General features: G+C 40.7%; 1 protein-coding gene across 1 annotated transcript in view; it reads left to right on the forward strand.

Moving 5' to 3' along the window:
* Positions 1-27,676, forward strand: part of lrrcc1 (leucine rich repeat and coiled-coil centrosomal protein 1) — a 185,088-nt gene that overhangs the window by 56,972 nt on the left and 100,440 nt on the right. Inside the window, exons 3-7 of the mRNA XM_048528955.2 lie at positions 1,514-1,719; positions 3,509-3,574; positions 16,241-16,408; positions 18,972-19,141; positions 26,302-26,520. Coding sequence (XP_048384912.1) covers positions 1,514-1,719; positions 3,509-3,574; positions 16,241-16,408; positions 18,972-19,141; positions 26,302-26,520 — 829 coding nt within the window. The remainder of the gene's footprint in view (positions 1-1,513; positions 1,720-3,508; positions 3,575-16,240; positions 16,409-18,971; positions 19,142-26,301; positions 26,521-27,676) is intronic.

Raw genomic sequence — 27,676 nt, forward strand, 5'->3', positions numbered from 1 at the left:
ATGCTAACACATCCTTCCTGAGACACTGAAGCGGTTCACAATGTTCCAAATGCAATCTGACCAGAGCCTTGTACAGCCTCAGCACTACATCTCTGCTCTTGTATTCTACCTGACTTGAAATGAATACTGACATTGCACTTGACTTCCTAACTGCCAACTGAACCTGTATGTAAACCTTAAAAGTCCTAATGCAGACTCCAGATTTATAAAGAATTTCCCCATTTAGCAAATAGTCTACATCTCCCTTCTTTCTACCAAAAAGTATAATCTCAACTCACCCATATTGCACTCCATCAACCACTTCTTTTCCTCCTCTCCTAGCCTGTCTCAAGTCTTTCTGCAGCTTCCCCGCTTCCTTGACACTGTCTGTCTGTCCCTCCACCTGTCTTAGTCATTTGCAAATGTAACAGCAATACCATTTGTTCCTTCATCCAGATCGTTAATGTATAATGTGAATAGTTGAGGTCCCAATACTGACCCTTCGAGAACTCCACTAGTCACTGCTGCCATTCTGGGGGTGAAAAGAACCCTTAACCTTATTCTTTGCCATCTGTCAATCAGCTACCTTGTCCTAACACCATGGGCTTTTATTTTGTTTAGCAGCCTCCTGTGTAGCACAGGAAGTTAGAAATCTAAATAGATCACGTCTGCTGGCTCTCCTTTGTCTAACTTATTTGTTACCTCCTCAAAAAATTCTGTGTAAAAGGAACTTGGAGCTTGTAAAAATACATACTTCGCTTTTGGATTTAAAATAAACATTGAGTACAAGGATAAGACTGCCTGCTGATTTTAATTTTTTTAAGATTCAATAATCACCCAAAAAATTATTTTCAAAATTGGTACAAATTTTCCAAGTAAAACAGAAGATATTTTGTGAACCTCAGTGTTAATTTTACAATGTAATGGTGTTTCTCTACTTGTCTCCAAAATTCTTGATATAGTTGACAAATATCTAAAGATCGAACAGCATATGATTTTTGTAGCGTGAACAGGATTTTTTTCCAGTTCCATGTTTGGGCTATGTGAATAAGAAGGATACTTGGCTTTTTGGTTAAACTGCTTTGTGCCCTTATAAAGGTGGATGGAAGGTTTTAAATTAGGAAAATAATCCTTTCAAAAGTACAAGTCTTTTTATTTCCAAAATTTTGTTTTTATTTTCTTTCTTTTATATAATCCGTTGTGAAGACAGTCCGAATACAAAAATGCTGTTTGCTCTTTTAATTTTACTTAATTTAGTTTGTCAAATACTTGTATTCAAAAAGTAATAGTAGATCACTGTCAAAGGATCATATCCTCAATTCAATAATTCAGTTCACCTGAATTTCTGATTTACTGTGGTCTAATTCATAAATCTTAATTTATTACAATATATTTGAAATAAATTCTGATGACTAGCTTGAACTTAACATATACACTTCTCTGCTTCCTTTTTATTGTTCAGTGTTTCCAATATTGTTATAAAACACAGAAATCCAGAATTTATGCAAATTAATTTTCTTTTAATTTTTAATAGCTTGCTAGAGGTACCTTTAAGCCCACAGATTCGCACACTCAATCTTCACTGTAATCAAATCACCAGAATTGAAGCCCTTGGCCAATTGCAGCAGTTGCAACACCTTGATCTCTCCTCCAATCAGATTACTCGTATTGAAGGATTGGACGCATTGGTGGCCTTACGCACACTAAATCTATCCTGTAATTTTATAACCAAAGTAGAAGGTTTGTACATGACATTTCACTGAAACTAATGTAAAACATTGAAGTTATCATATTGTTGAAATGTGCTGATTCTGCTTTGTTTTCTTTACTTCAGACCTTGTTTTATATTAGCGTTAACTGTTGAATAGTTTGGCCACTCTTGTGGAACGAACATTTAAAGGGGAAAGGTGCAATAGGATTTAACTAAAAAATATTGCAGGAATTGAGAGGTTGAAAGTAAGAATAGATTCTTAAGAAACTGAGTTTTTGCTAGAACTGAAAGCATTGCATATGAACTGGACAAGGTTTCATGTTAGAAAAGCTTACGATGTTTTAAATAGAGTTAAATTTTTCTCACTAGATAACTTATTCAGGCAGCCAGTGCAGACATACCATGCCAAGGTACCATCTGTTCTATAAAACTGTTAACACTGTGAAAACGAATGTCTCTCTGATTCCAGTTTCTTCTTTATTCTCTGTAATCATGTGCAGTCACCTGTTCTGGATATTTAAGTATCTTGTTACAAAAAGGAAAGTCAGCTTCTGTCCTTTTAACTCCCTCGCAGTCACTTACAACAAATATTTTTAAATCTTTTTTGCGCACAACTTCAATTAGAACATAGTAGTCAAAATTAAGGAGCCACTTTACAAAGTTATCTTGAGTGGAAGAGTAATCTTATTGCTTGCTGGCCCTGAGTAAAAATGGCACAAAATGTGACATCAAACACACACCAGAACACAAGTATAAAGTTTAAGTGGTGAGCGTACCTAGTAAAGTAAGAAAATAAAATATATTCAGTTTTAAAAGTTCTGAGTGCTCATTTGAACCTGAGATCATGGCTGTTTATCCTTAGCAATAATGAATTCTTAGAGAATGAATGTTTTCCCAACGTTTTTAAAACCAGTGGCACTGGCTTTCAAGATCTTGTGACAGAGGGAATGTCTTCCAATCCTTTACAAATCCACTTTATTTCTTTCACTCTGCTTCTTTGCCAAGAAGCTGTGGAAACATTCATTTATTTGTGTATTCCCTAGTCTGACTTCGTTGTCTTTGCAAACTTGACATTTGCAGGCAGCTCTTTAGTGTTCAACACGTGCACCTTCTCACACAAGTGGCAATTTAAACTAGTGCAATTTTCATGACGCTTGACTCGGTTGACTAATTTCCATATCTTCGGGGAAAATTGTAATTTCATTTCAGACAGTTTGATTTGAAGAATTATCTGATGACACCCCAAAACGCACTTTCAGTCAACATGTGCAAAATGTGATTGCACAGTATCCTTGCCTGAGGTCATTTCGTCCCTTTTGCTCACATTTACTGTGCTTACTTAGATGCTGCCATTGTTTTGTGGATGTGCAAAAGTGTACATCCACAGAACTTACCATATGCACAATGTTGATTTTTTTTGGGAGTGTCAGGAAGCAACCTTTGTTTATTCCAGATTGGCTTTCTGACTCTGTCTTAATCAGTTGCAAGGTGACCACAGCAGCCATATTGCTGTGTTTTGAACCTTGTTAGTCCATGATGTTCTTGAATATGAAAATCAGATGATGGACTTGAAGATTGACAATCTATATTTCGCCACTTATTATGACTGTACATGTGTTGCTCTGATAATACTTAGCTACTGGTTTCAGAGCAGTAAAATCAAACAACTCTTGTAATCGAAATTTCCAACTTATAAATTGCCAATATACGAGAATATTAAAATGTGAATGTGGAATTTATATGGATACAACTATCGAGATATGTTTCTACGTAAAAGATGTTAACAATAACATTTGAAAAATACTATTTTCTCTTTAGGACTTAATGGACTTATCAATTTAACAAGATTGAATTTATCATACAATCATATTACTGACTTAAGTGGTAAGTAGAACTTCTCTCACCACTTCAAGCTAACTATATGGTTTTGCTAAACAGTTATTTTATGACTTATTTCTTTTTAGGTGAATTCTAGTGGTGCAGTAGTAATGTATCTATCTCTGAGCCGGTTCGCCTAGCATCAAGTCCCACCTGTTCCAAAATTAGTTGTTTAGAAAACATCTTATCTTGTAGCAATCTTATTAGCACACCTCACTCAGTTTTAAAACCGGTAATTTTGGCTATCCTATGTAGACTGCTGTTTTACAGCAGCTAATGAACTTAAAAGACCCTATACAGACAACAAGCAAAACGAACGTCATCTATAAAATACCTTGCAAGAACTGTGACAAATACTACGTTGGACAAACAGGCAGAAAGCTAGCCACCAGGACACATGAACATCAAACTGCCACAAAACGGCATGACCCACTATCACTCGTATCCTTACATACAGATGAGGAAGGACACCACTATGATTGGGACAATACATCCATCCGAGGACAAGCCAAACAGAGACACGCACGAGAATTCCTAGAAGCATGGCATTCCAAACGGAACTCCATCAACAAACACATTGATTTGGAGCCAATCTACCATCCTCTAAGAAAAAAGAGGAAGTGGCATCACCAATGCAGGAAATAACATCACCAACCCAAGGAAACCTAAACAGATAAATAGAAAGCGGGTCATAACACCAGCGCTTCATCGGAGGCTCACTGATGATGTTACCTAGAATGGTGACGAAACATCTGAAAACTAACCTTCCAGCTCGGCGAGCAAACTCACATCCAGAAACTCAACCTGAGCTACAAATCTTCTCAAAACTTGTGTAGACAATAGACAATAGGTACTGGAGTAGGCCATTCAGCCCTTTGAGCCAGCACCACCATTCATTATGATCATGGCTGATCATCCACAATCAGTATCCTGTTCCTGCCTTATCCCCATAACCCTTGATTCCACTTGCTGTCCTGCTTGACTTTTTAAAAGTGTTCTATTAGATCATACTGCCTAATCTATCTGCAGTCTTTAAGGTACTTAACATTTTTTCCTACAATGCCTGTCCTCGCTATTGTCTAGCTGGATGGGATTGCACTCCCTGGTTCCATTCTTGTCTGTCTCTTTTTGGTTTGCTTGTTTGTTTCTAGCCAGATTATCCATTCTAGTGCCTTGTCTTAGCTCCTGTGCTGCTACCTGTGGATCCCCCTTAACCCCTTGCTCTTCATAAGCTGCATGCTGCCCTTGTAGATGTCATTCTGAGGCAGCACCCTAGCTTTCAAAATTGTGCTGATGACATGCAACTCTACCTCAACCCCTCTTCCTCCAGCACTGCTAAATTTTGAGGCTGCTTACGTGATATCTCGTACTGGATTCTTTCCAATTTAAGACTGATTTAACTTTGTTCACGCTCTACTTCAAAATCTGTTCTTTAAAGACTGACTTGATTCCTTCACTCTGGCGTCAAGACTAAATGAAACTGTTTGCAACTTTGTTACCATCCCACTTCATTTCTATCGCTGCTCATCTGCTGAAATGTTTCTTCATGCCTTGGTTCCCCCTGAATGTGACTTTTACGCACACTCTGGACCGTTCTTCTACATTCAACTCTATAGACTTGAAGTCATCTGACACTCGGCTATCTCTCTCCTAGCCTGCACTAAATCTGGTTCACTCATCACTGCGGTGCTCACTGGTCAATACTTGCTCCTGGTCAAATAATGCTTGCCTTGACTTTTAAGTTTGCGTCATTTATTTCCCTCTGAGACCACTTCCCTCTCCTTCTGTAATTGCTTCCAGTCCCAGGACTCATCTGATTCTGGCTGTTTGACTGCCTAAACCCTAGCTCTTACATTCTCTTGCTAAACATTTACAACTCTTCGTGATTTTTTTCTTTTACAATGTACCTTGAAACCTTGGTCTTAGACAAAACCTTTCATCATCTGCTGTAATACTCCCTTATGTGACTTGGTGTCAAATTTTTCTTCTACAAAGCACTAGGAGCAAAGAAGGGACTTTTAGTACTGGTGCCCTCTAGTACTTGGGCCAAATTAACATTCGTTATCTGATGAGTTTTGACACAGACTGTCAAGGCCTCTTCAAACGTAGCCCATTGAAACTGAGCCATTCCTCACCCAACATCCATATCGTTATGCCAGAAAATTGACAAGGATGATATCAAGTATGTTCTTCCCGCTTGTTAGTTCCTTCACAACTGTCACAGACTCAATCTGGCAACTGTGTTCTTTAGGATCCAACCAGCAGATCAGTAGCTCTGCTGTTGAACCACTGATGGTGAACGTTTTTGCGCCTTGCTGCAGTAGTAGTGTCCTCTGAGCCAAGAGGTCTTGCCAGTTGTGAATCTGGAGTCACGTGTAGGGAAGATGTAAGGATGGTTGATAGATTTTTCAAGAATTAATCACAGCTGTCAGAGTCACCATTGTTAAGACTAGCTTTTTAATTCCGGATTTTGTTTGTTTGAATGTAAATTACACCATTTGCCAAAGTAGGATTTGAACCAATGACTTTAGAGTAGGCTTCTGTGACATTGCTATTAAACCATCATCTCCCATGTTTACCTTGAAACCGCTGAACCATATGCGGTTGGTCACTTCTAACTCTTTGCTTTGCTTTGTGTCTGCCCAGTTGCTCAATCCTGATATGATGTAAAATGATGCACCAGGAATATTTGAGAGCAGGGCAAAGGAAATTGCCCCAACGGGTAAATCAGATTGACAGCTTAAGTTTCTAGCACAGTACTTTTGCGTTCAGATAATTCCATGACTATACCAATATGCTGTAATAAATATTTCAAAATAAATAACAACTTAATTGTGGTGAGACAAATGATGACAATGTTCAGTCAGAAAGTGAGACTAATAGCACCAGAAGGAGCATTCTGTCAGCTAGCTAAATTGAATAATTTAAATAGATTGCATACAGTAGTGATTTCTACATTCCTGTTCTTCGGTAACAGTGCTACTCTTTAACCATTGTATGCTTATAACAGAGAAAGCACATTAGTACCAATAGACCAATTATAAGGTAGTTTCATACGGAACTTGTAGCTGTGTGTTTTCTGTCTTTGTAACTTATGGAATATCACTTTTGAACATCTGGAGTTTTTGGTGCATGGCTGATTCAATTTATCCATAAACTTGAAATATTGTTGTTTTCTAGCTCTGTTTTATGACCTTCGATTTGACTGACTCCTACAATGTGATGGAAATTAGTGGGAAGCCAGAGGATCAGGAAGCCTTTTAAAAACTTGCAAAGGATAACTTTTTAATAAAAGCAATAACGGGAGAGAAAATGAAATCTGAGAGTAAGCTTGTGAGTAATATAAAAGAAGATTGCAAGTGTTTGTTTTTAGATATCTCAAAGATAGGAAAGAGGCGAAAGTGGACATTAGCCCACTAGAAATGAGGCTGGGGATGTAGCAGCAGGGAACAAAGAAATGTTAGAGGAAATGAATAGGCATGTTGCATCGGTTTTCAGAGTGGAAGACACCAGCATACCAGAACTTCAAGAGTCAGGGGACAGAGTTGAGTGTAGTGGCCATCGCCAAGGAGAAGATGCTGGGGTAACTGCGAGTTCAATAAGGTGCGTTGTAACCCGGACTAGAAGTACTACCCAGACCTCCTGGAGGAGATGGCCGAAGAATTTGTTGAGGCATTGATTTTTCAGGAATCACTCGAGTCGGGGAGGGTCCCAGAGGACTGGAAATGGCTGAGGTAACATGCCTGTTTAAGAAGGAAGGCAGAAGACAGGAACCTGTAGGCCAGTTTTCCTGACCTCAGTATTAGTTGAAATTTTAGACTTGGAAGTGCATGGCAAAATAGGGCTGGGTCTGAAAGGTTCATCAGCAGGAGGTCACTCCTGTCACGTTGTCATCGGGAGGTTGTGATCTGCTTGGATTTCCAGAAGGTGTTTTAACAAGAAGCCATGCAGGCAGGTGCTGAATAAGATAAGAACCCATGGTGTTCGGGGCAAGAGATAGAGGATTGGCTAACTGGCAGTAGACAAAACACAGGGATAAAGGGGTCTTTTTCAGAGTGGCAAGCAGTAATTAGTGGAGTTCTACAGGGGTCTGTGTGGGTCCTCAACTATTCATGTTATATTAACAACCTGGATGAAGGAACTGATGGCATTGTTACTAAGTTTGCAGATAACATAAAGATAAGTGGAGGAACAGGTATTGAGGAAGCAGAGAGGCTGCTGAAAAAATTGAACAAGCTGGAAGTGACAAATGCAATACAAGTGTGAGGATTATATACTTTTTAGTAGGACGAATAGAGGTACAGGCTGTTTTCTAAATGGGGAGAAGCTTTGGAATTCTGAAGCACAAAAGGGACTTGGGAGTCTTAGTTCAAGATCTCTAGGCTAATATGCTAGCCCACTTGGCAGCTAGGAAGGCAAATGCAAAGGTAAATGGGTCAGAATACAACTGTCATACTACCGAGGCTATATCACACTCTGGTCAGACCCCACTCAGAATATGGAGAAGAGCATGCCACAGTACAGCAATGATAAAAGGGATAGAAAGGAATCAAATACTAATTTTTTTAAAAATTGAATGAACTAAGTGCTTTCATGGTTACTCTTGACAGCTGCATTATTTGTATCTGAATGAACTGCAAAAAAAAATGGAAATCAATGAAAATATAGTAAGCTGGACGCACGGAAGAAAAGCCAGTCCAGGACAATCGGAAGAATATTTGGGCACAGGGGGAGGAACAGTAGCAGACAACACAGCAGACAAAAATCAAATGCAGTTGTTGTCATCAAACCTGGTGGTGTTGTATTTGGTGAAACAACCAGTGGAAGCTGCGTACCAACTCATCTGCTCCTAGATCAGGGCCTCTCAACCAAGCATCAAACTATGATTCTTCAATATTGTTATGACCCCACCTCCTTTCGAAGATCTTCGTAGTTCTCCCAACCACAAACTACTCATTTCTACCTCTCCCAAGATCACTAAACAGAATTATCTTGATAGACTGATCATTTCACCCTGTTCATGCTCCCAAGGAGATGCATTTTGTTTTCTCTCCGACTTGACTTTATTGTTTGCCGTTTGTAGGATCTTTCCACCTACGTTTCAAATTCTAGTAATACTGTCTACCACTTTAACAATTTCTGGACCCCAACCATCTCTTTTTCACTGTGGATGACAAATTATTTTACGATTCCCCAACAGGACAGTCTGTAGGCTCTTCACAACTTGCTTGAATGGATACCCAATCAGTTTTCAATCACAGCCACTTTCCTCCACTTGGTTAAATTTGTTCTTACGTTAAACAATTTCTACTTTTGATACCGCTCTGTTCCTCCAGATAAAAATGATTATTATCAAATGCATATGATCCCAAGTCGTGCTTCCCATTTCATGAGATCCATGGAACATTCTTTTGCTTTAGTGTTGCTCCGATTAGTTTCCCTCACCACTTTTTCTGGTACAGATTCCTGCTTGCACCCTAAACTTGAAAACTTCATTAACTTTGTTTCCAATTTTCATCCTTGTCACATCTTTCCATTGTCCACCTTTTAGTTTCTTTCTACCTTCCTTTGATTTCTGTCTCTCCATATTGACCAATATTCACCATAAGTACACTGCTTCACACTGCTACTGACTGTACTTTCTCACATATCACTTCCTGTAACTACTCCATTCTATTTGCTTGTATCCAGATTTGAGAAGATCCTCTGCTCTGACCATGCTACATCTTCCGCCTTTTTCTTTCATTCCCTTTCCCTTCACTCAATAATCGTGACACCCTCACTCCTTTCCATGGCACTTTTATCCCAGCCAAATGTAAGCCATCTACCATTTTACTTCCCATCAGTTCACTGACCAAGGCACCAGGCATTCCTTTCATGTAAAAGAGCAATTTACTTCTATTTCTTTCAATTACTTGAACCTTGTTTACTAATTTACCAACTCATCTCATCTGCAGAAGTGAGAGGGATAAGAAGTAGGGTGATCACCAGTGGAGTGCTCCCATTGGTCAACCAGCATTAATCTGAGCTTCCAGTTTCCTATCCTTTTTAATTCTCCCCTCGAGTCCATCTTAATGCAATATCGGTCACTTCAAGGAGCAGCATCTCATTCCTTGATTAGGCAATTTGTGACTTTCCAGACTCTGTCCAGTTCAACAATCTCACATCATAATCTCTGGCACCATTTTTGTTTTGTCTTTTTGTCCTTTTTCTTGCATATTTGCATCTCCTCTAGACACGCCCCATCAATGGCTCGATTTGGTGCAAAATGATGCTAGCAATGTAGATTAGTTTGCTGACCCAGCTGAGGTGGTCCTTGGCTTGCCTTTTCACCTTCCCCTAAAGTGATATTAAACATACATCATGATTTGCATAGTTATCTATGTCCCTCCTTAGACAAATGAGCACATTGCACGGACGGGAGAGTTGACTTATCTGTGCTTTGCATAATCATACCTTTTTGTTCTTTTATCTTTCTGCCATATGCAATCGCCTTAAACCTATATCTCTGATGTTTTCCAATTCCAAATGATGTCAACCTTAAATGTTTCTCCCTTCACAGTTCTTGCCAAACCTGCTGAGCAGTTTGTCTTTTGCCTGGGATTTTAATTTTTGATTTTGGGGATGTGCTGACTGGGAGTAAATTTGTATAGTGAATCAGTACTTTTAATCATGACAAATCTGCATTTTAATAAAACTAAAATTCTGTAACCAGCTACGTTAATTAGCTACAAAGTGAACTGAATGTGTGTAGGTGTCACATTCAATTCCTCATCCTGAAGGGATTGAATTGTTGTTGTTTCAGGGTTATTAGACACCCTCTATGTAGATCTGCATTCTTTGATAGTGACTGTCACCAGGCTATTAGATGATAGAATTAGCGATCAGTGTAGAGCCCGTTTATGATCTGCCTTCAACTTCCAACTTGAGTGGCCAGAAAGTAAGATAAATGATAAAAAGTGGGAAACCTGCCTAATATTTTGTTCGTTGCTCAAGTTTTAAGCCAAATGTAATGATTCTCCAGGCACCCGAACTGAGATGAGTGAATATGTTCTATTGAATAGCTCGCTACTCAGATAAACCTACTGACACTCGATGGTAATATATCTACTTTGCACTTTGACTGTGCATTTAATGAATATGAATGTTTTAAATTGGCTGGTCATTGGGATTTTATATTTACATAAATTAGCACACTTCCAATTAATTCAAATTTCATGCAATGAATGAAATAAGTAAAACTCTTCCAAGGCTTGCCAAAAGAGGCCACTGAATATATTTGCTATCACTTATTTCTCCAAAATTGGCCCAATGTGCATATAATAATGTAGGGCTTAACTGACCTAATTTATTGTGTTATATCACATTTTTGAAAACGGTTGGGGATGGCAGTAGAGAGAGACAGAGACAGGAGAGCCCTCCTTTCATCAGAGCAGGTTTTTGCTGGGTTTCAGGGAAGCAGGTAAGCAGGCGTTTACAAGGGAGGCTGGAAGAGAATGAAGGGAGACTAAGGACATTGTTAAGGGATTAGGTGAGGGTCCGGGGCGGGGTGCACAGGGGATGCTGGGTGGAAACCAAGGTTGCGAGGGCAGGGAAGGATGATGGAAGCTGAAAGGTGGGATTGGTGAGAGAGAGCCTCCAAGGGAAGGGAAAGCAAGGCTCACTTCATGCAACTCCATGCTTTGGGCTGAGTGAAACCATTATCATTTCACTGTTCCTCAATCGCAGGCATTTTCCTCTTTGCAGTTCCTGCTAATTGGTTGAGCCTATTAGCAGCACAGGCAGGAGAGAAGTGACTACCAATTAGAGGAGGAGCTACTTATAAGATTTTCACGTTGCATTTACTTGTTTTGAACAACAGCTTGGCAGGTCACAGAGGACCCTTCAGTGGGTCGCATTATCAGACAAAATAGTTTGAAAGTTTCTTAAAGTGAAGCATATCATTTTATTAATTACTGAAGGCATTTACAAACTTTTTACATGTAAATATACCATTTTATTGAAGCACTGCGCGTTGTCAATAACACCCTGAACTTCTCACTCTCAGTTCTTGTGGAAACATTTATCTTTATTTTGCTTCCCTAATCCCTATTTCTAATGTTCTTGAGTCCACTGCACCAACACTAGTGACCCATAAAACATTCCCCCCACCACCACACTGCAAACCTATCACTACTATGTGGTCTTATATCTCAGTCATACAGCTTGGAAACAGACCCTTCAGTCCAAATAGTCCATACTGACCATGGTCTCAAATTAAATTAGTCTTATCTGCTTGCAATTTGGCAAATATCCCTCCAAACCTTTCCTATTCGTGTACTTATCCAAATGTTGTTTAAACATTTTAAGTGTACCTGCATCCACCACTTCCTCTGGCAATTCATTTCACACACAAGCCACTCTATATTTAAAACCAAAAAGTTGCCCCTCATATCCTTTTAAGTCTTTCTCTTCTCACCTTAAAGATGTCCCCTGGTTTTGAACTCCCCCATGTTAGGGCAAAGACCTTCATATTCACCTTATCTATGTCCCTCACAATTCTGTAAGCCTCTATGACATCACTCCTCAACCTCTTTCATTCCAGTGAAAAAAAGTCCCAGCACATTTTCATACGTCAGACCCTCCATTCCTGACAAACTTTTGCTGAACCCTCTCCAGTTTGTAAAATTTTTTAAAGCTTCAATTTTCCTGCTTTTTCTCCGTTTCTTTGTGTTTTATTTCCATTTGAGTATTTATCCAATGTTCTTTTGAAGGCTGCTACTGTCTACCACCTGCCTTGTATTTTCCAAGGCGCCACCCAAATCAGTGCTGCTTCTAACTCTATCTCTCCCAGTTCTTGTGAACCTTCTTTATATTGTTTAGCATGACTATTTGTTTGGTACCGAAGCCATTGTCAGGTGAGTTTAATCCTCCCCCACAGCTCAAGTGAATTTGCCCTCCAGAATATTTCTCCCAACTGTGTTCAAGGGCAACCCTTCGTTCTTGAACATTTCCCTGCAGTCACAGAATTAGGGCCCACCTGCATGGGCCTTAGTTTTGCCTGTCTCTTCATGGGGTACATGGAACATTCCTTGTTCCAGTCCCCACCCACAACTCTTGCTCCAATACATCGATGATAACATCGGTGCTGCTTCCCTCCCTTATCTGGAGTTGGAAAACTTCATCAATTTTCACCTGGCATATCTCTGACTCCTCTCTTCCCTTCCTCGACACTTCTGTTTCCATTTCTGGGGATAGACTAGCCACAAATATCCACTAGAATCTAGCAGGAAGGTTTGACAATAATAATTCTGTCATTCCAGATAGGCCTCCGAATAGCTCCAGAGATGTACAGGAAAAAAAACCTAAAGAGAGAGTTCAGAAGAGCCAGGAGGAGACATGAGAAGTTGTTGGCGGATAGGATCAGGGTAAACCCTAAGGCTTTCTATAGATATTTAAGGAATAAAAGAATGACGAAAGTAAGACTAGGCCCAATCAAGCATAGTAGTGGTAAGTTGTGTGTGGAGTCAGATGAGATAGGGGAAGCGCTAAATGAATATTTTTCAACAGTATTCACTCTAGAAAACAACAATGTTGTCGAGGAGAATACTGAGATACAGGCTACTAGACTAGGTAGGATTGAGGTTCACAAGGAAGAGGTATTAGAAATCCTTCAGAGGGTGAAGATAGATAAGTCCCCTCGGCCGGATGGGATTTATCCTAGAATCCTCTGGAAAGCCAGGGAGGAGATTGCCGAGCCTTTGGCATTGATCTTTAACTCGTCATTGTCTACAGGAATAGTGCCAGATGACTGGAGGATAGCGCATGTGGTTCCCCTGTTCAAGAAGGGGAGTAGAGACAACCCTGGTAATTATAGACCAGTGAGCCTTACCTTAGTTGTTGGTAAAGTGTTGGAAAAGGTTATAAGGGATAGGATTTATAATCATCTAGAAAAGAATAAATTGATTAGGGATAGTCAGCACGGTTTTGTGAAGGGAAGGTCGTGCCTCACAAACCTTATTGAGTTCTTTGAGAAGGTAACCAAACAGGTAGATGAGAGTAAACCGGTTGATGTGGTGTATATGGATTTCAGCAAGGCGTTCGATAAGTTTCCCCACAATAGGCTATTTTACAAAATGTGGAGGAATGGGATTGTGGGAGATATAGCAGTTTGGATCGGAAATTGGCTTGCTGAAAGAAGACAGAGGGTGGTAGTTGATGGGAAATGTTCATCCTGGAGACCAGTTACTAGTGGTGTACCGCAAGAGTCGGTGTTGGGTCCACTGCTGTTGGTCATTTTTATAAATGACCTGGATGAGGGCGTAGAAGGATGGGTTAGTAAATTTGCAGACGACACTAAGGTCGGTGGAGTTGTGGATAGTGACGAAGGATGCTGTAGGTTGCAGAGACATAGATAAGCTGCAGAGCTGGCTGAGAGGTGGCAAATGGAGTTTAATGCAGACAAGTGTGAGGTGATGCACTTTGGTAGGAGTAACCAGAAGGCAAAGTACAGGGCTAATGGTAAGATTCTGAGCAGAGAGATCTAGGTGTCCGTGTACACAGATCCTTGAAAGTTGCCACCCAGGTTTGACAGGGCTGTTAAGAAGGCATACAGTGTTTTAGCTTTTAATAATAGAGGGATCGAGTTCCGGAACCAAGAGGTTATGGTGAAGCTGTACAAAACTCTGGTGCGGCCGCACTTGGAGTATTGTGTACAGTTCTGGTCACCGCATTATAAGAAGGATGTGGAAGCTTTGGAAAGGGTGCAGAGGAGATTTACTAGGATGTTGCCTGGTATGGAGGGAAGGTCTTACGAGGAAAGGCTGAGGGACTTGAGGCTGTTTTCATTAGAGAGAAGAAGGTTGAGAGGTGACTTAATAGAAACATATAAAATAATCAGAGGGTTAGATAGGGTGGATAGGGAGAGCCTTTTTCCCAGGATGGTGACAGCGAGCACGAGGGGGCATAGCTTTAAATTGAGGGGTGAAAGATATAGGACAGATGTCAGAGGTAGTTTCTTTACTCAGAGAGTAGTAAGGGAATGGAATGCTTTGCCTGCAACGGTAGTAGATTCGCCAACTTTAGGTGCATTTAAGTCGTCATTGGATAAGCATAAGGACGTACATGGAATAGTGTAGGTTAGATGGGCTTGAGATCGGTATGACAGGTCGGCACAACATCGAGGGCCGAAGGGCCTGTATTGTGCTGTAATGTTCTATGTTCTAATATAGACATGTTGGCAGCGTTCTTTATATGACCTTTTTTGTGTTTTGCACGAGGAAACTAGACCAGCCTGTCAGAGGACAGGGCTGGGGTGGAATTTCAGTCGCAAAATGCTAAGTTTGTATCTATTTCCTCTCTTAATAGTAGCCTTTGGGTTGCATCTGGAAGTAGCAGTAGATTGGGCAGCAGATTTTTGTTTTAATCCTGCTAAGTAATATTTCATACAATTCCTGTTGGTTCTTGAGACCAACAGTAAAACAATTGGAAAGATTAATGCAAAATACTGATGATTCTCTCATACATTTTGTCTCAAAGGTGCATGTTTTGCTTTGTTTTGAAGGGTTTGTAAACTAATGTTTTCCTGATTCCCAATTTTTTTCCCCAATATTATCAGTTATACATATGGATATCCAGAGCTTCAGTATGTCATTTGCTGTAACTTATTTTCAGAAAAATGGCTTTCATGGCTATGGAAGACTGTATTTGTGCTCATTAAACTGGTCCGTGGTAGTGTTTAATAGTTTTATTTATCATTGGTAATGTTTTCCTAGGTCAAATAAATCTTGAACGACAATTCAACAAATACTTGCCCCATATCTCCATTATAACAAGATAATAAAACTGATACGATGCAGATCGAGGCTATTTGGCCCATCAAGTCTGTACCAATCCTCCGAAGAGCATCCCAGCAAGATCCGCACCCCTGTCCTATCTTTGTAACCTCGCATGTACCACGGCTAACCTACTTCGCCTGCATGTCACTAGATACCAAGGAGCAATTTAGTGTGGCCAGCCCACCTACCTGCACTTCTGTGGATTGTGGGAGGAAACTGGAGCACCCGACAAGAACACATGCAGCCATGGGGAGAATGGGTGACTGTGTGGAGTTTACATAAGGGTGTAATCGAACTTGGGTGCCTGTTTTAACTCCTGAGCTAATGTGCCATCTGTTATGAAACTTCCCGAGGTCCCAGTGAGACTCGACTCTCAATCCCTGGTTTACAAGACCAGTGCTGTAGCCACAAAGATATCAAACCTGAACCTAAGAAAGTAATTTCAGTTTCACCTGTCACCATTCTTTATTTTCTGTCTGAGGCTACCAATTTTGATGACAGTGCATGGTTAGTTATGGTTGTTGCTATCTGTTAGGAATGAAATTTATTCAACAATATCAATAATGTGAAATGAATGGGTGCTCTGAACAATTTGCGCTTCTGGAATGGCACCAGTCCAAGTTCAATGTCCATTATGCTTTTAAAAGGAAATTAGGTAGTCATTTGCTTGAGAGCAACATTAAAAGTTATGAGGAGTAAGTAATAACTTGCAATTAAACTGAATTGGTTGCAGAGAAAAGCATTGGTTTAAACATGATACATCACATGGGCATTTTTTTAAAAGTGTGTTTGGCAGGTTTTTTGATTCTCTGTATTAATACTCTGTTTGCTTCTTATTTTCTTTGTGTGACGACAGGCTTCTTGCATCTTCATGGTGTTGGTCACAAGTTAAGTCTTGTAGATCTGCACAGTAATAGTATAAGTAACTTGAATCATCTGCTGCAGTGCATGGTGGGACTGAGCCTCTTAACAGATCTTACTCTGATGAAAGATGGAAGAGGTAACCCAGTGTGTCAAACTCCAGGTATGATATTAGCAATGTAACTTCTGTAATGCTGTATTACCTACATAGCAGGATGAATTCGTGCATTTGAGTCAAACACTTCTTAGTGTTTTATTAAAAATACTTTTTAAATCTTAATTACTACATATTTGCAGCCAGACTTGCTGCACATTTCAAACAAGATATCTCAATTGTCCACATTCCTCTCCCTAATCTCCCAACCTCCCATTACAATTCTTTTGGCTTTTAAGCATGGCTGAAAGCTTTTACCACTGAGGTCTTTTGTCATAGTGATAGTGTCGTTACCTCTGAGACAAGAGACTCGGGTTCAAGTCTCAACTACTATGGAGCAATGTCTGAATGGGTTGATTTTAAAAGAATATATACAAGACTTAGTGCAATCTCAAGCCATAAATTAAAAAACTTTGCATAGTTTATGGTACAGAAAAAAAGTGCATAAATGCATGTGATGATTAGAACTGTTGGAGGTTTTCTATATGACAGCAGTTAATGTCTTTAAAGATTTGTTATTCTACAGCCACTGCCTATCAGGCACTCTTTTGTAGATATTTTGATTGCCATTTTATTAGTTCCATGGTCATGTGATTTTTTTCCTCAACTATATCACAGTCTCTAAAATGCCTCAAGATCGGTGTGAATGCAGCTAGATGTTAATTAAGAAATCAGACCAGATACTTCACTCTTGTTGTAACATACAGCCGATATTTTCAGGTGTTGCTAGGATTTTAGGTGGATAAGTTTTAAAATCCAGCTTTATTGATTCCGTCTGTTAAGTGTTTATTTGGAACTTGAAAAGTCTTTCAGAATATGACATTGTTTGTGCTTTGGACATTTTAACCAGTACAGTTCTTAATGTTTTTTTATTCATAAAGTGCACTAAAGATACAAAAGCTCTACCTATCACAATGTTAAGTCTTTGTTGCAATCTTTATCTAAACTACTATCAGCTACCAGACTAGGACCAGGTACTGTCAGTGCAATTGAACTTGGCCACATTGTGTAGTCAGCTCTAATGAGCATGCTGAAGGTTGGTCTCGCTCGGGGTCATCTTCTCTGTTTCCAGGTATTTGGAGTTCCGCTGCTGGACCAGATCGAGTCTTTGCCGATGGGATGGTTGCCAAATGTTCCTTCCTATCTGTCCCTTTTAAATCTTTCTCCTGTCATCTAAACCTGTGCCGTCTCGTTTGGGCTCCCCAACACTGGGAAAAGGACCTTGACTACTCACCCTACCTATGCCCCTTATGACCTTATAAATCACTAAGGTCACCCCTCAGCTTCTGATGCTTGGGGGGGGGGGGGGGCGGAGGAGGAGGAGGAGAGAGGGAGAGAGAGAGAAAGACCCTGCCTATTCCGCTTCTCCTGAAAGCTCAAACCCTTCAATCCTGGCAACATCCCTGTAAATCTGTTCTGAACTTTTTCCAAGTTTCACAACATCTTTCCTATAGCAAGGAGACCAGAATTAAACACGGCATATAAAAGTAACCTAAATAATGTCCTGTACAAGTGCAACATGACATCCTACTCCACTCCTCGGCGCACGAACCAATGAAGGCAATTGTGCCATACGCCTCTTTGTCCCCTGCAACTCCATTTTCAGGAACTGGGCACTTGCACCCCTAGGTCCCTTTGTTTGGCAACACACCCCAGGACATTACCATTAAGTGTATAAGTCCTGCTTGTACCAAAATGCAACACCTCACATTTACCTAAATTAAACTCCATTTGCCACTTCTTAGCTCATTGGCCTGTCTGATTGTGGTCCCCTTCTACTGAGAATCTTCTTCACTGCCCACCGCACCAGCAATTTTGGTATCATCTGGAAACTTACTAACCGTACCTCCTATATTCACATTCAAATCATATACATAAATGACGAAAAGCAATGCACCCAGCACTGACCCTTACCCTGCCCCACTTGGCCACAGGCCTTCAGTCTGAAAAATCGCCCTCTGTCCCCTACCTTCGAGCCAATTTTCCATTCAATTGGCTAGCTGTCCGTGGATTCCATGCAACTTAACCTTCCTAACCGGTCTACCATGTGCAACTTTGTCAAATATCTTGCTGAATTCCATTTTGATAATTTAGAAGTAGAAAGTGATTGGGTAGGCGTCTGGTTTACACTAAATTCCTGTCCAGTTCTTTTGATAGCAACAAACACAAGGTAAACAACTTGCATTCCCCCACCTTGCCATGTGCAGTAAGATGTTACCGAAAGTTTTTACAGTTTTTGGTTGTCGGTGTTTGTAATTTTTTTTGTATTTAAAATGCAAAAACTACATTGGCATCCTACAGCCTCTTGCATATTTGAGTAAAAGTTTGGGATTTTCTATTAGCTGTTGAAGATCAATGCACAATTTGCTTGAGGAACAGGTTGACAGAACAAACCAACTCGCTTTCTTTCATTTTTAAAGTTACCACTTTGACAAAATTAATAAGATTGAAACTGGAAGAGATAATGTGGAATTTGCTTAGAATCTATTATTTTTAATCAGTTGTTCTTACACTTTATACAAACCATATTGCATTAAGCCATTGCAATTGAAAGTTGTTCTAACATTTTCAGATTACAGAGAAGTAATGCTTCGATCTCTAACTCAGTTGGTTGTACTAGACGGACTAAAGCGGTCTGGTGAATCTACCCATTCAAATCAAGGAGTTCCCTTAGATCTGCCTGCTTTAGAAGACTACTTGGAGTATTTAGTATCGTCAGAATCTAGCTTAAATATGGAAAAGGTTTGTGCTTTATTACTGCTTCACTCCATAGATCAGGAATGTCTAAACTGGCCTGTCAACTGCTTGTCTTTCAGATCATGGCAGTGCAGTTCATAAAGCCTAAGTGAGCCAGTTTTATTTGCACAAAAATGAAATGCAGTAGATGCTATAAACTTGAACAAACAAAAAGCACTGGAGAAACTCCATATGTGGCCACATCTGTGGAAAGAAACATTCAATGGCCGAAAACGTCTCCTCCTAAAACCTGAGGGAAAAATTGGTGGAAAAGGAAATTATGTTGATATTGTAGAGATCACTACCACCACAAGAATTACGTTTTTAGACAGGGTGCCCCAAGGCCCTTTCCTGCAATCAATTAAAATTCCTAATTGGCCAATTATTGACCAAGCTTTATGCCTTACCATTCCTGCTGTTGTCTCCAATATCTCTGTACTTACCATCATTCACTCCAGCTCCTGACTCCTGCATGCCATCTGCATTGTCCACTCACTCTGTCCCCACCTGCACCAATAGTACTAGCTGTACCATCCACTTTTTCTTTGTAATACCTGCCTGTCTCATTCCAGGTGGTGTAAACACCACAATACGGCAGAGTGTGTTCAGGCAGGTGGTGCGCCACCTGTTATTTAGTTCTTTACCCCTTTTGAACCTGACTGACCTTCCAAGCATGGCCTGGAATGGTATATGAGGCCTGCCTTAGTCGTGGTGTTCTCAAAGCCCCTGAGCGAAGGCTGTTCCCTTGACTTGGCTGAGGCCTGCTGACAAGCTTCCTGCTTTTGGGACTGTGCTGAGTGGCAGAGCAAGACAGTATTAACAAGTCTAATATCTCTGCCTGAGAGCTCAAATCATAAAAAGGCAAAGCAGTGCAAGGTTGTGAACGTTCAAGATGAGTGAGCACTATGACAGTGCACTCAGAAATGCAGTCTGGTCTAGTCTGAGCTGGGCGCATGTCCCAAAGCACAGTGTCCTTGCTGCAGCATTACACAGAGTTCCTGGTACAGCCTAAAGTGCAGCATTTGAAGTGCAGAAATGTCCTGTATATGGATTAGAGATGTGCCATGAGGGTTCTTACAGATGTGCACATTATATGCCATTTTCTGTGGCTTTGAGCTGTAAGGAGCCAGTGCCCTTTGAGTGAGTCCTAAGATGCCTGGATTCCAACATGGAGTTCTTTAGGCCAAGCTGAATCCACCAGGCACCCATGTGGTTTCCTCAAATTTTCTCAATGTCTTTTTTTTAGTGACTTTGGTAGGATGGGAGGCTGAACATTAATGAAGCAAATGGGTGTTAATCCCCATTAGTTGGCCTGCAATGCCTAGTGTTAAGTTCACACTTGTGAAAAACATAAAAGAGGGCGCAAGTTATTCCTTGCATCAAGATGGCCTTCACTGTATTTGTTGCCAGTTCTGCCACACATCTTGCCATGGCCCCTGCCTCTCTTACCTTTGTAAGATTTCATACCAAGCTATCATATTTAGAAACTGAGGAGGAAAGAAAGAAAGAAAAAAAGAACAAAGACCTAACATGGCTACTTAGAATTTAAAGTACTCTGTAGAGACAAACTAGGACGTACGACAATAGCCATGCACAATGTGGATGCAGGAGAATCCTCCCCTGTTAAACAACATCCTTTACAGTTTAGGTTCTGAGAAACCGACTCATGAAAGCCAATACATGTTGCAAAACTGCCAAATTGAACCCAAAGCAGCTGGAGATCCTCGGTTGTGTTCATGCTTAGCCTGATTGTTCAACCAGATTATACATGGGTTACAGAAAAGTCAGTGCGGTGACAAAGGCAGATTCTAGTCCAGTTCCTTGATTGGCAGTACCAGATTTCTTTTACAACATCTACTTTTTAAGGGACATTGATAAAATTCTTTAAAGACCAGACCTAGAAAGATGTTGAAATAACAAAGTATGGAGCTAGATGAACACGGCAGGCCAAGCAGCATCTTAGGAGCACAAAAGCTGATGTTTCGGGCCTAGATCCTTCAGAGAGGGGGATGGGCAGAGGGTTCTGGAATAAATAGGGACTGGGGGGGAGGCGGACCGAAGATGGATAGAGGAGAAGATAGGTGGAGAGGAGAGTATAGGTTGGGAGGGGATAGGTCAGTCTGGGGAGGATGGACAGGTCAAGTAGGCAGAAGGAGGTTAATAGTTGGGAAATGGAGCTGCGGCTTGAGGTGGTGGGGGGGGTAGGTGATAGTGTTTTGCATTCCTGAGTGATGCTATTTTAGCTAAAACATACTGTCACAACTTTCTAGACACTGATGGATAGAAGATAGATGGGTGACAGCAAGATGGGGCAGGCAGTCAGTGCAGAGTCCTCTGCAACTGCCAAACAAATGTTTTGGAAACTGATGACAGGGTTGACTCAGCAGAAGCAACAGCCAGAGCAGTGGCAGCAGGGATGGCACTATTGTAAAGAGGGGACGGACAAAGCATAGTCGAGCACTAGGAATTGGAGATTTGATAGGCATGGGAAAAGACAGATGCTACTTGGCTGCAAGAGAGACTCTGGAATGGTGTCTTGTCTCTGATGCCAGGGTCATGGATGTCTGAGTTGGTACAGGGCATCCTGAAATGGGAAGGTGAATAGACAGAAGTCACTGTCCACATTGGCACAAGGGACATTGGTAGGAAGTGTGACAAGGTCCTGCAGCAACAATTCAGAGTTAGGCAGTAAACTAAAATCAGGACCTCCAAGGGTAGTAATCTCAAGATTATTACACGTGCTACTAAGATTAGGAACAGACGGTAAAGTTGATCATGTGGCTAAAGAGCTATGTAGGGGGCAGGGCTTCAGAAACATGAATCGTTTGCAGTGTCTTCCAAGGAACATGCAAGGAAAGGTTACACCAAAACTGGAGGGGCGCTAATATCCTGGCAGGGAAGTTTGATCTTGCCACTTGGGAGTGTTAACCAGTGTGACGGGTGGAAACCGGAGCAGCAAGTCAGTGAGTATAGACACTGGGGAAGAGCTTGATTCTAAGGCAAATGTCGCTAAGAGGAAGAGCAGTCAGAGAAATAACTGAGCTTAGTGGAACTGAAGGCTTGGACTGTATTTACTACTTATATTGAAGCACAGTAGATAAAATAGATGAACCAAGAGCCTGAATTGATGCATGCAAATTATGGTGATATTCCTATCGTGGAGACATGGTTGAAAGAGGGACAGGATCGGCAGTTTTCATAAATAATCACTGTTGACCAGAAAGTGTTTTTAAAAATAAACATCTGTAGAGAGAATTCCATTTTCTTTGCCTTTATCTGTAACGCTTGTATTTGTTTTGGGTTATTTGGTGAGCAAACGTTTATATTCTCATATTACATAGTGTGTATAAATCAATTGCCCATCTTCATTGAATGGATTTTGTTTAAGAATAAAATCATAATTAAATATCTCTTTTTAAATTGGTTGATGGCTCTTGTGCTTTAACTATATTAGACTTAGAGAGAAATGATTGTACATATTGGAACTTAAAAACATTTTGACCATACTGTGACCTGTGGAGTAGGGGGGAATAGAGCAATGGGGGCACTCGTCCCATCCCTGCTTCCTCAATACTACCAGCCCCTCCATCTAGCTTTGTGTCACCTACAAACTTAGCAACAATGCCATCAGTTCCTTCATCCAGATTGTTAATAAATAACATGAATAGTTGTGGACCCACACAGACCCCTGCAGAACTCCACTAATTACTGGCTGGCATCCTGAAAAGGACCCCTGTATTTCCACTCTGTGCCTTCTGCCAGTCAACTAGTCCTCTATCCATACCAGTACATTGCCCCTAACACCATGAGCTCTCATCATCTTTAGCACATCTCAAGTAGATCATGTCCGTTGCCTCTCCTTTGTCTTGCTTATTAGTCCTCAAAGAATTCTAACAGATGTGTCAGGCAGGAGTTCCTGTTCATGAAGCCGTGCTGACTCAGCCCTACTTTACCATGGATTTACAAGTGCACCCCAATCTCATCCTTAATAAATGTCGACAAAACATTACCGATAACTGAAGAGCCAACTGGCCTATCATTTTCTTGTCTGCTGCCTCCCTCCCTTCTCAAGCAAGAGTGTTACATTAGCCATTTTCTAGTTCATTTTGGAAAACCTTGACTCCAGTGATTCCTGAAACATTACCAATTCCTGTGCTATCTCATTCTGAATGCTGTGATGTAGTCTTTGATCTAGATGATTTATCCATCTGCAGCTTCCCCAGCACCACCATCTTCATGATGACCACCATACTCTCACCTATGCTGTCTGACTCTTGAAGTTCCAGTATGTGACTTAGTGGCTTCCACCATGAAGACTGATGCAGAGTACCTATTCAGTTCTTTTACCATTTCTTTGTTCCCTATTACTACGAAAAGAAACCCTTGTAATCATCTTTGGAGATAACTATCTAGTGTACTCTCATATTTCATCATCTGCTGCCCCCCCACCCCATTTTTTAAAAATAGTTAATTGGGAGGTGATGGCCTAGTGGTATCATCGGTAGACAGGTGATCCAGAAACTCGGCTAACATTCTGGGGGCCTGTGTTTAAATCCAGTGACAGCAGGTCATGGAATTTGAATTCAATTAATTTCAGAAGGTTTTGAGTATCTACTGATGACCATGCAACTATTGTCAATAGTTGGGAAAAATCTGTCTGCTTCATTCATGTCTTTCAAGGAAGGAAATCTGACATCCTCACTTGGTCTGGTCTACGTGCAACACCAGACCCATAGCAATGCGGTTGAATCTCTACTGCCTTCTGAAATGGCCTAGCAAGCCACTCAGTTGCTGTAAAGTCTCAAAGAAATGGAGCCAGATTAACCATCTGACATCAAAATAGGCACAAATGGAAGAAACAGCCCTGTTGACCCCGCAAAGTTCTCCTCACTAAAATCTGAGGGCTAGTGCCAATATTGGGAGAGCTGCCTCACAGGCTAGCCAAGTAACAGCCTGAAACTGCCATCTTCATGGAACCATACCTTACAGACAATGTTCCAGACACTGCTATCACCATCCTGGGATATGCACTTGTCCCACTGGCAGGATAGACCCAGCAGAGGTGGTGGTACAGTATACAGTCAGGACGGAGTTCCTGTAAGTTCTCAACAACAACTCATGAAGTCTCATGGCCTCACGTTAAACGTGAACAAGGGAACCACCTGCTGGTTACCACATGCAATCTTACCTGCACTGATGAATTGGAACTCCTCCATGTTGAACAACACTTGGATGAAGCACTGAGGGTGGCAAGAATGCAAAGTCTACTCTGGGTGGGAGATATCAATGTCCACCACCAAGAGTGGCTTGGTGGCAGCACCACTGATCAAGCTGGTCAGGTGCTAAAGAACATAGTTGCTAGACTGGTTCTGCAGCAGGTGGTGAGGGCAAAACATATTTGACCTCATCCTTACCAATTGCCAGCTGCAGATGCATCTGTCCACGATCGTGTCATTAAGTGCGACTACCTCACAGTTCTTTATGGAGGTGAAGTTCCACCTGCACTGAGAATAACCTCCGTCATTGTTACTAGGCCTCTGGTCCCGGCACAATTCAGGGGAAGCTGTTCCAATCAGATCAGCTCCTTCCTTCCCCAGTACATCAATATCCCTTGAATTCAAATCCATTTCTCCCACACCAATCTTTGAGTTTACCTCTTTGATCTTGACGCTGTGCCAGGTCGCTTGTCACTTGGGTATTAATCTGGAGATTGTTACCTTTTTGGTTCAGTTTTCTAATCTGTTTCCTAGTTCTTTATATTTCCTTAGCAGAACCTCGTTCTCCATTCTATCTATATCATGACAATGAGATCTTTACCCTCCCACTCCAAATTCCTCTACAGCTGTGATGGAAAATCCTGAACAGCGCAGCCTTGGAGACTCCGTTCTGGCCAGAGAAAAGTGTCCATTCCCCTGACAATACTGTTTCGGATTATAACTACATTTCTGTCCTCCTATCTCTTCCCACCCACACCCCTTGAATGGCTCCCTGTACCACAGTGTGGTGATCAGTTGGCTCATCCTCCCTACAGCCCCCTCTCTTGTTTACTCAGATTGCGAAAATCTCAAACCTGTTAGACAGGCTGGAAGGTCTGAAGCTCATTTACCTGGATCTCTCTTTCCCCCTTGCTGGGAATCCCACCCTCCTGTCCTTGACCCCTGACTTGGATTTGAGTGAGTTAATTGAAGGGGTGCAACTTTCTCCTGAGACATAGCATCAAGCTAACTCTTCCTCCTTCTTGATGTGTCATTGTGTCGAAGCTCAGACTCCAGGTCGTCAACATGTTTTTTTATAAGTATGGTCCCAAACACAGTTCAGTTCATCAACTGTAAGCTGCAGTTCCTCAACCAACCAACCAACCAACACTTACTACCGAAGCAGTCACTATGAACCACAATAGTGTTCAACCGGCTCCCACGTCATCCATGTACAACTGATCGCCCTGCATCTGTTTTATTTACCTAGTCCTTAATTTGTTTTACAAATTACTCCATCTTTCAAGGTGTAATCTTTAAATATTTCTCCTTTTTGCTGTCATTTTGAAAGCAACCTATAATGGATAATCAAATTACCAGTTAGTACCAACCAGTAAGTTACAGTTGTTCAGTGATGTCACACTTTTTGGTTCAGGCTGGTCCCCCGATCCTGGGCTTCAATTTATACCATTTTTTAAAAAAAACCTACAAACTATGAGCCAAATAAGCCAGCAAAAAAAAACCCCTCCCCTTTTACATAACTTCTATGCTGTCTCCAAAGTGCCCAAACTATATACTCACTGGATGTATCTCACTTCAGATGTGATCTCTCCTTCCTTACCATTTGAAGTTTACTGATCAAGGAACTGTTACCCGTATTCAAGAGAAATATTGTCATTTAATTTTCAGTGGTTTATAAAATGTTCTTAGAATATATGGTAAATTTTGAAAATTGTGTGGATGTTCAAATGAAATTTAATGCAGAATTTTCACTTGGCAGAAGGTCTTGCAGGAATCTTACAGATTTGGGAGCATATTGATTATCGTGATACTGTAGATAGTATAATACCAAATACATAACTGTTTTCTTAAGTTTGATGTAACATTTTAGCTTTTGCATTAATGTCACTGTGACAGATGATAATTTCAAACACTTTTTAATAGGTTTATATCCCTTTTAAATCAAAATAGGTTTCAGGGGTACCACCCGTGATCACTCCGAGGATTGATCAGGTACTTGCTCAATATCGTCTGCGTTCTGTGGGAACTGATCCTGTAGCAGCAATGTCTGCCACAGACTCTAGTTCATCTCTGGAAGTGGAGAAATACAGGAGTCACAACACTGTCAACGTATTCAATGAAATAAGAATAAAGAAACTGGAAAAACAGATTTCCCAGTTGTTGCAACAGGTGATTGTTGGAAAGATATTATCTATAAAGGGAATTTCTTTGAGCCATGTTTTAGTATTTTTGTGCAATACTTATTGCCTTATTAGGCAATTCTTTTAAAAAAGTATGTTTGCATTAATTACTGTCACATACTAATTTATACAGATGCCTTAAATTCAGTATCAAGCATATAGAAAAGATGTTGCTGAAAAAAAATCCTAGCTTTTCATGTTGCACTCACTAGGATAGAATTCCAAGAGTACTAAATCTCAAAGGGAACAACCAGTTATGCTCCATGTGCAAAGCCTATTGATTGGTTGGCCAGTGTACTCTATACTGATAAAGACATTACCATGGAGAATACTCTAAACTATCCAGATTTTTAAATTTTCAACCAGATTTGTTGATGCTGATCGGTCAAGGTATGCTATTGAATATGTGCCAGGGAACAGCTGTTCCTCCAACTTTACTTGAAGCATTCTTGTGATTCTCTTTTTCAGTAATTATAAAGTGATGGCAATGGAAATTATTGTTTTGAGGATAGGTGAATAAAATTGTTATAAATTAGTGAGATTTGACAGTGAACATGTATAATGAATCTTGTTTTACAGAATCATTCAATTACAACAAGGTGGGTTGGTTAGCTCACTTGGCTGGGCAGTTGGTTTGTGATGCAGAGTGATGTCAACAGCATGTATTCAATTCCTGCATCATCTCCTTCTCAACTCTCCCATTTTGAGGCATGGTGTCCCTCAGGTTAAACCACTACCAATTGTCTTTCCAGTCAGACAGCAGCCCTAAAGTCCAGTAGGGCTATGGTGACCTTACTTCCCTTACATGTAAATGTGAGGACAATTATTGCCATTTAGGTTTGGCGGACCCGACATTCATTCTCCAGTTTCGTGTGTTTTGACCAATATTTTCACTTTTTTCCCCCCCTCCTCCACCTGGTCCAATTCACCTCAAAAGCACTTCAAGTAGCCATGCATTCTGAAGATGTAAAAAAAATCAGAAAACATTTAAATTCGCTCAGAAGTGCTGTATTGTCCAATCTAAGAAATATATTGCAGTGATGTTTATAACTTTTTGCATTTTCTGAAATTGAAAGTGTGCTTTAAAAAAAAAGTTTTTTTCTAACTATGGTAGTGATGGAATTCCATTGTATTAGTGAGATGTA

The sequence above is a fragment of the Stegostoma tigrinum genome, chromosome 5 (genome assembly GCF_030684315.1).
Source record: "Stegostoma tigrinum isolate sSteTig4 chromosome 5, sSteTig4.hap1, whole genome shotgun sequence".
Classification (NCBI taxonomy): domain Eukaryota; kingdom Metazoa; phylum Chordata; class Chondrichthyes; order Orectolobiformes; family Stegostomatidae; genus Stegostoma; species Stegostoma tigrinum.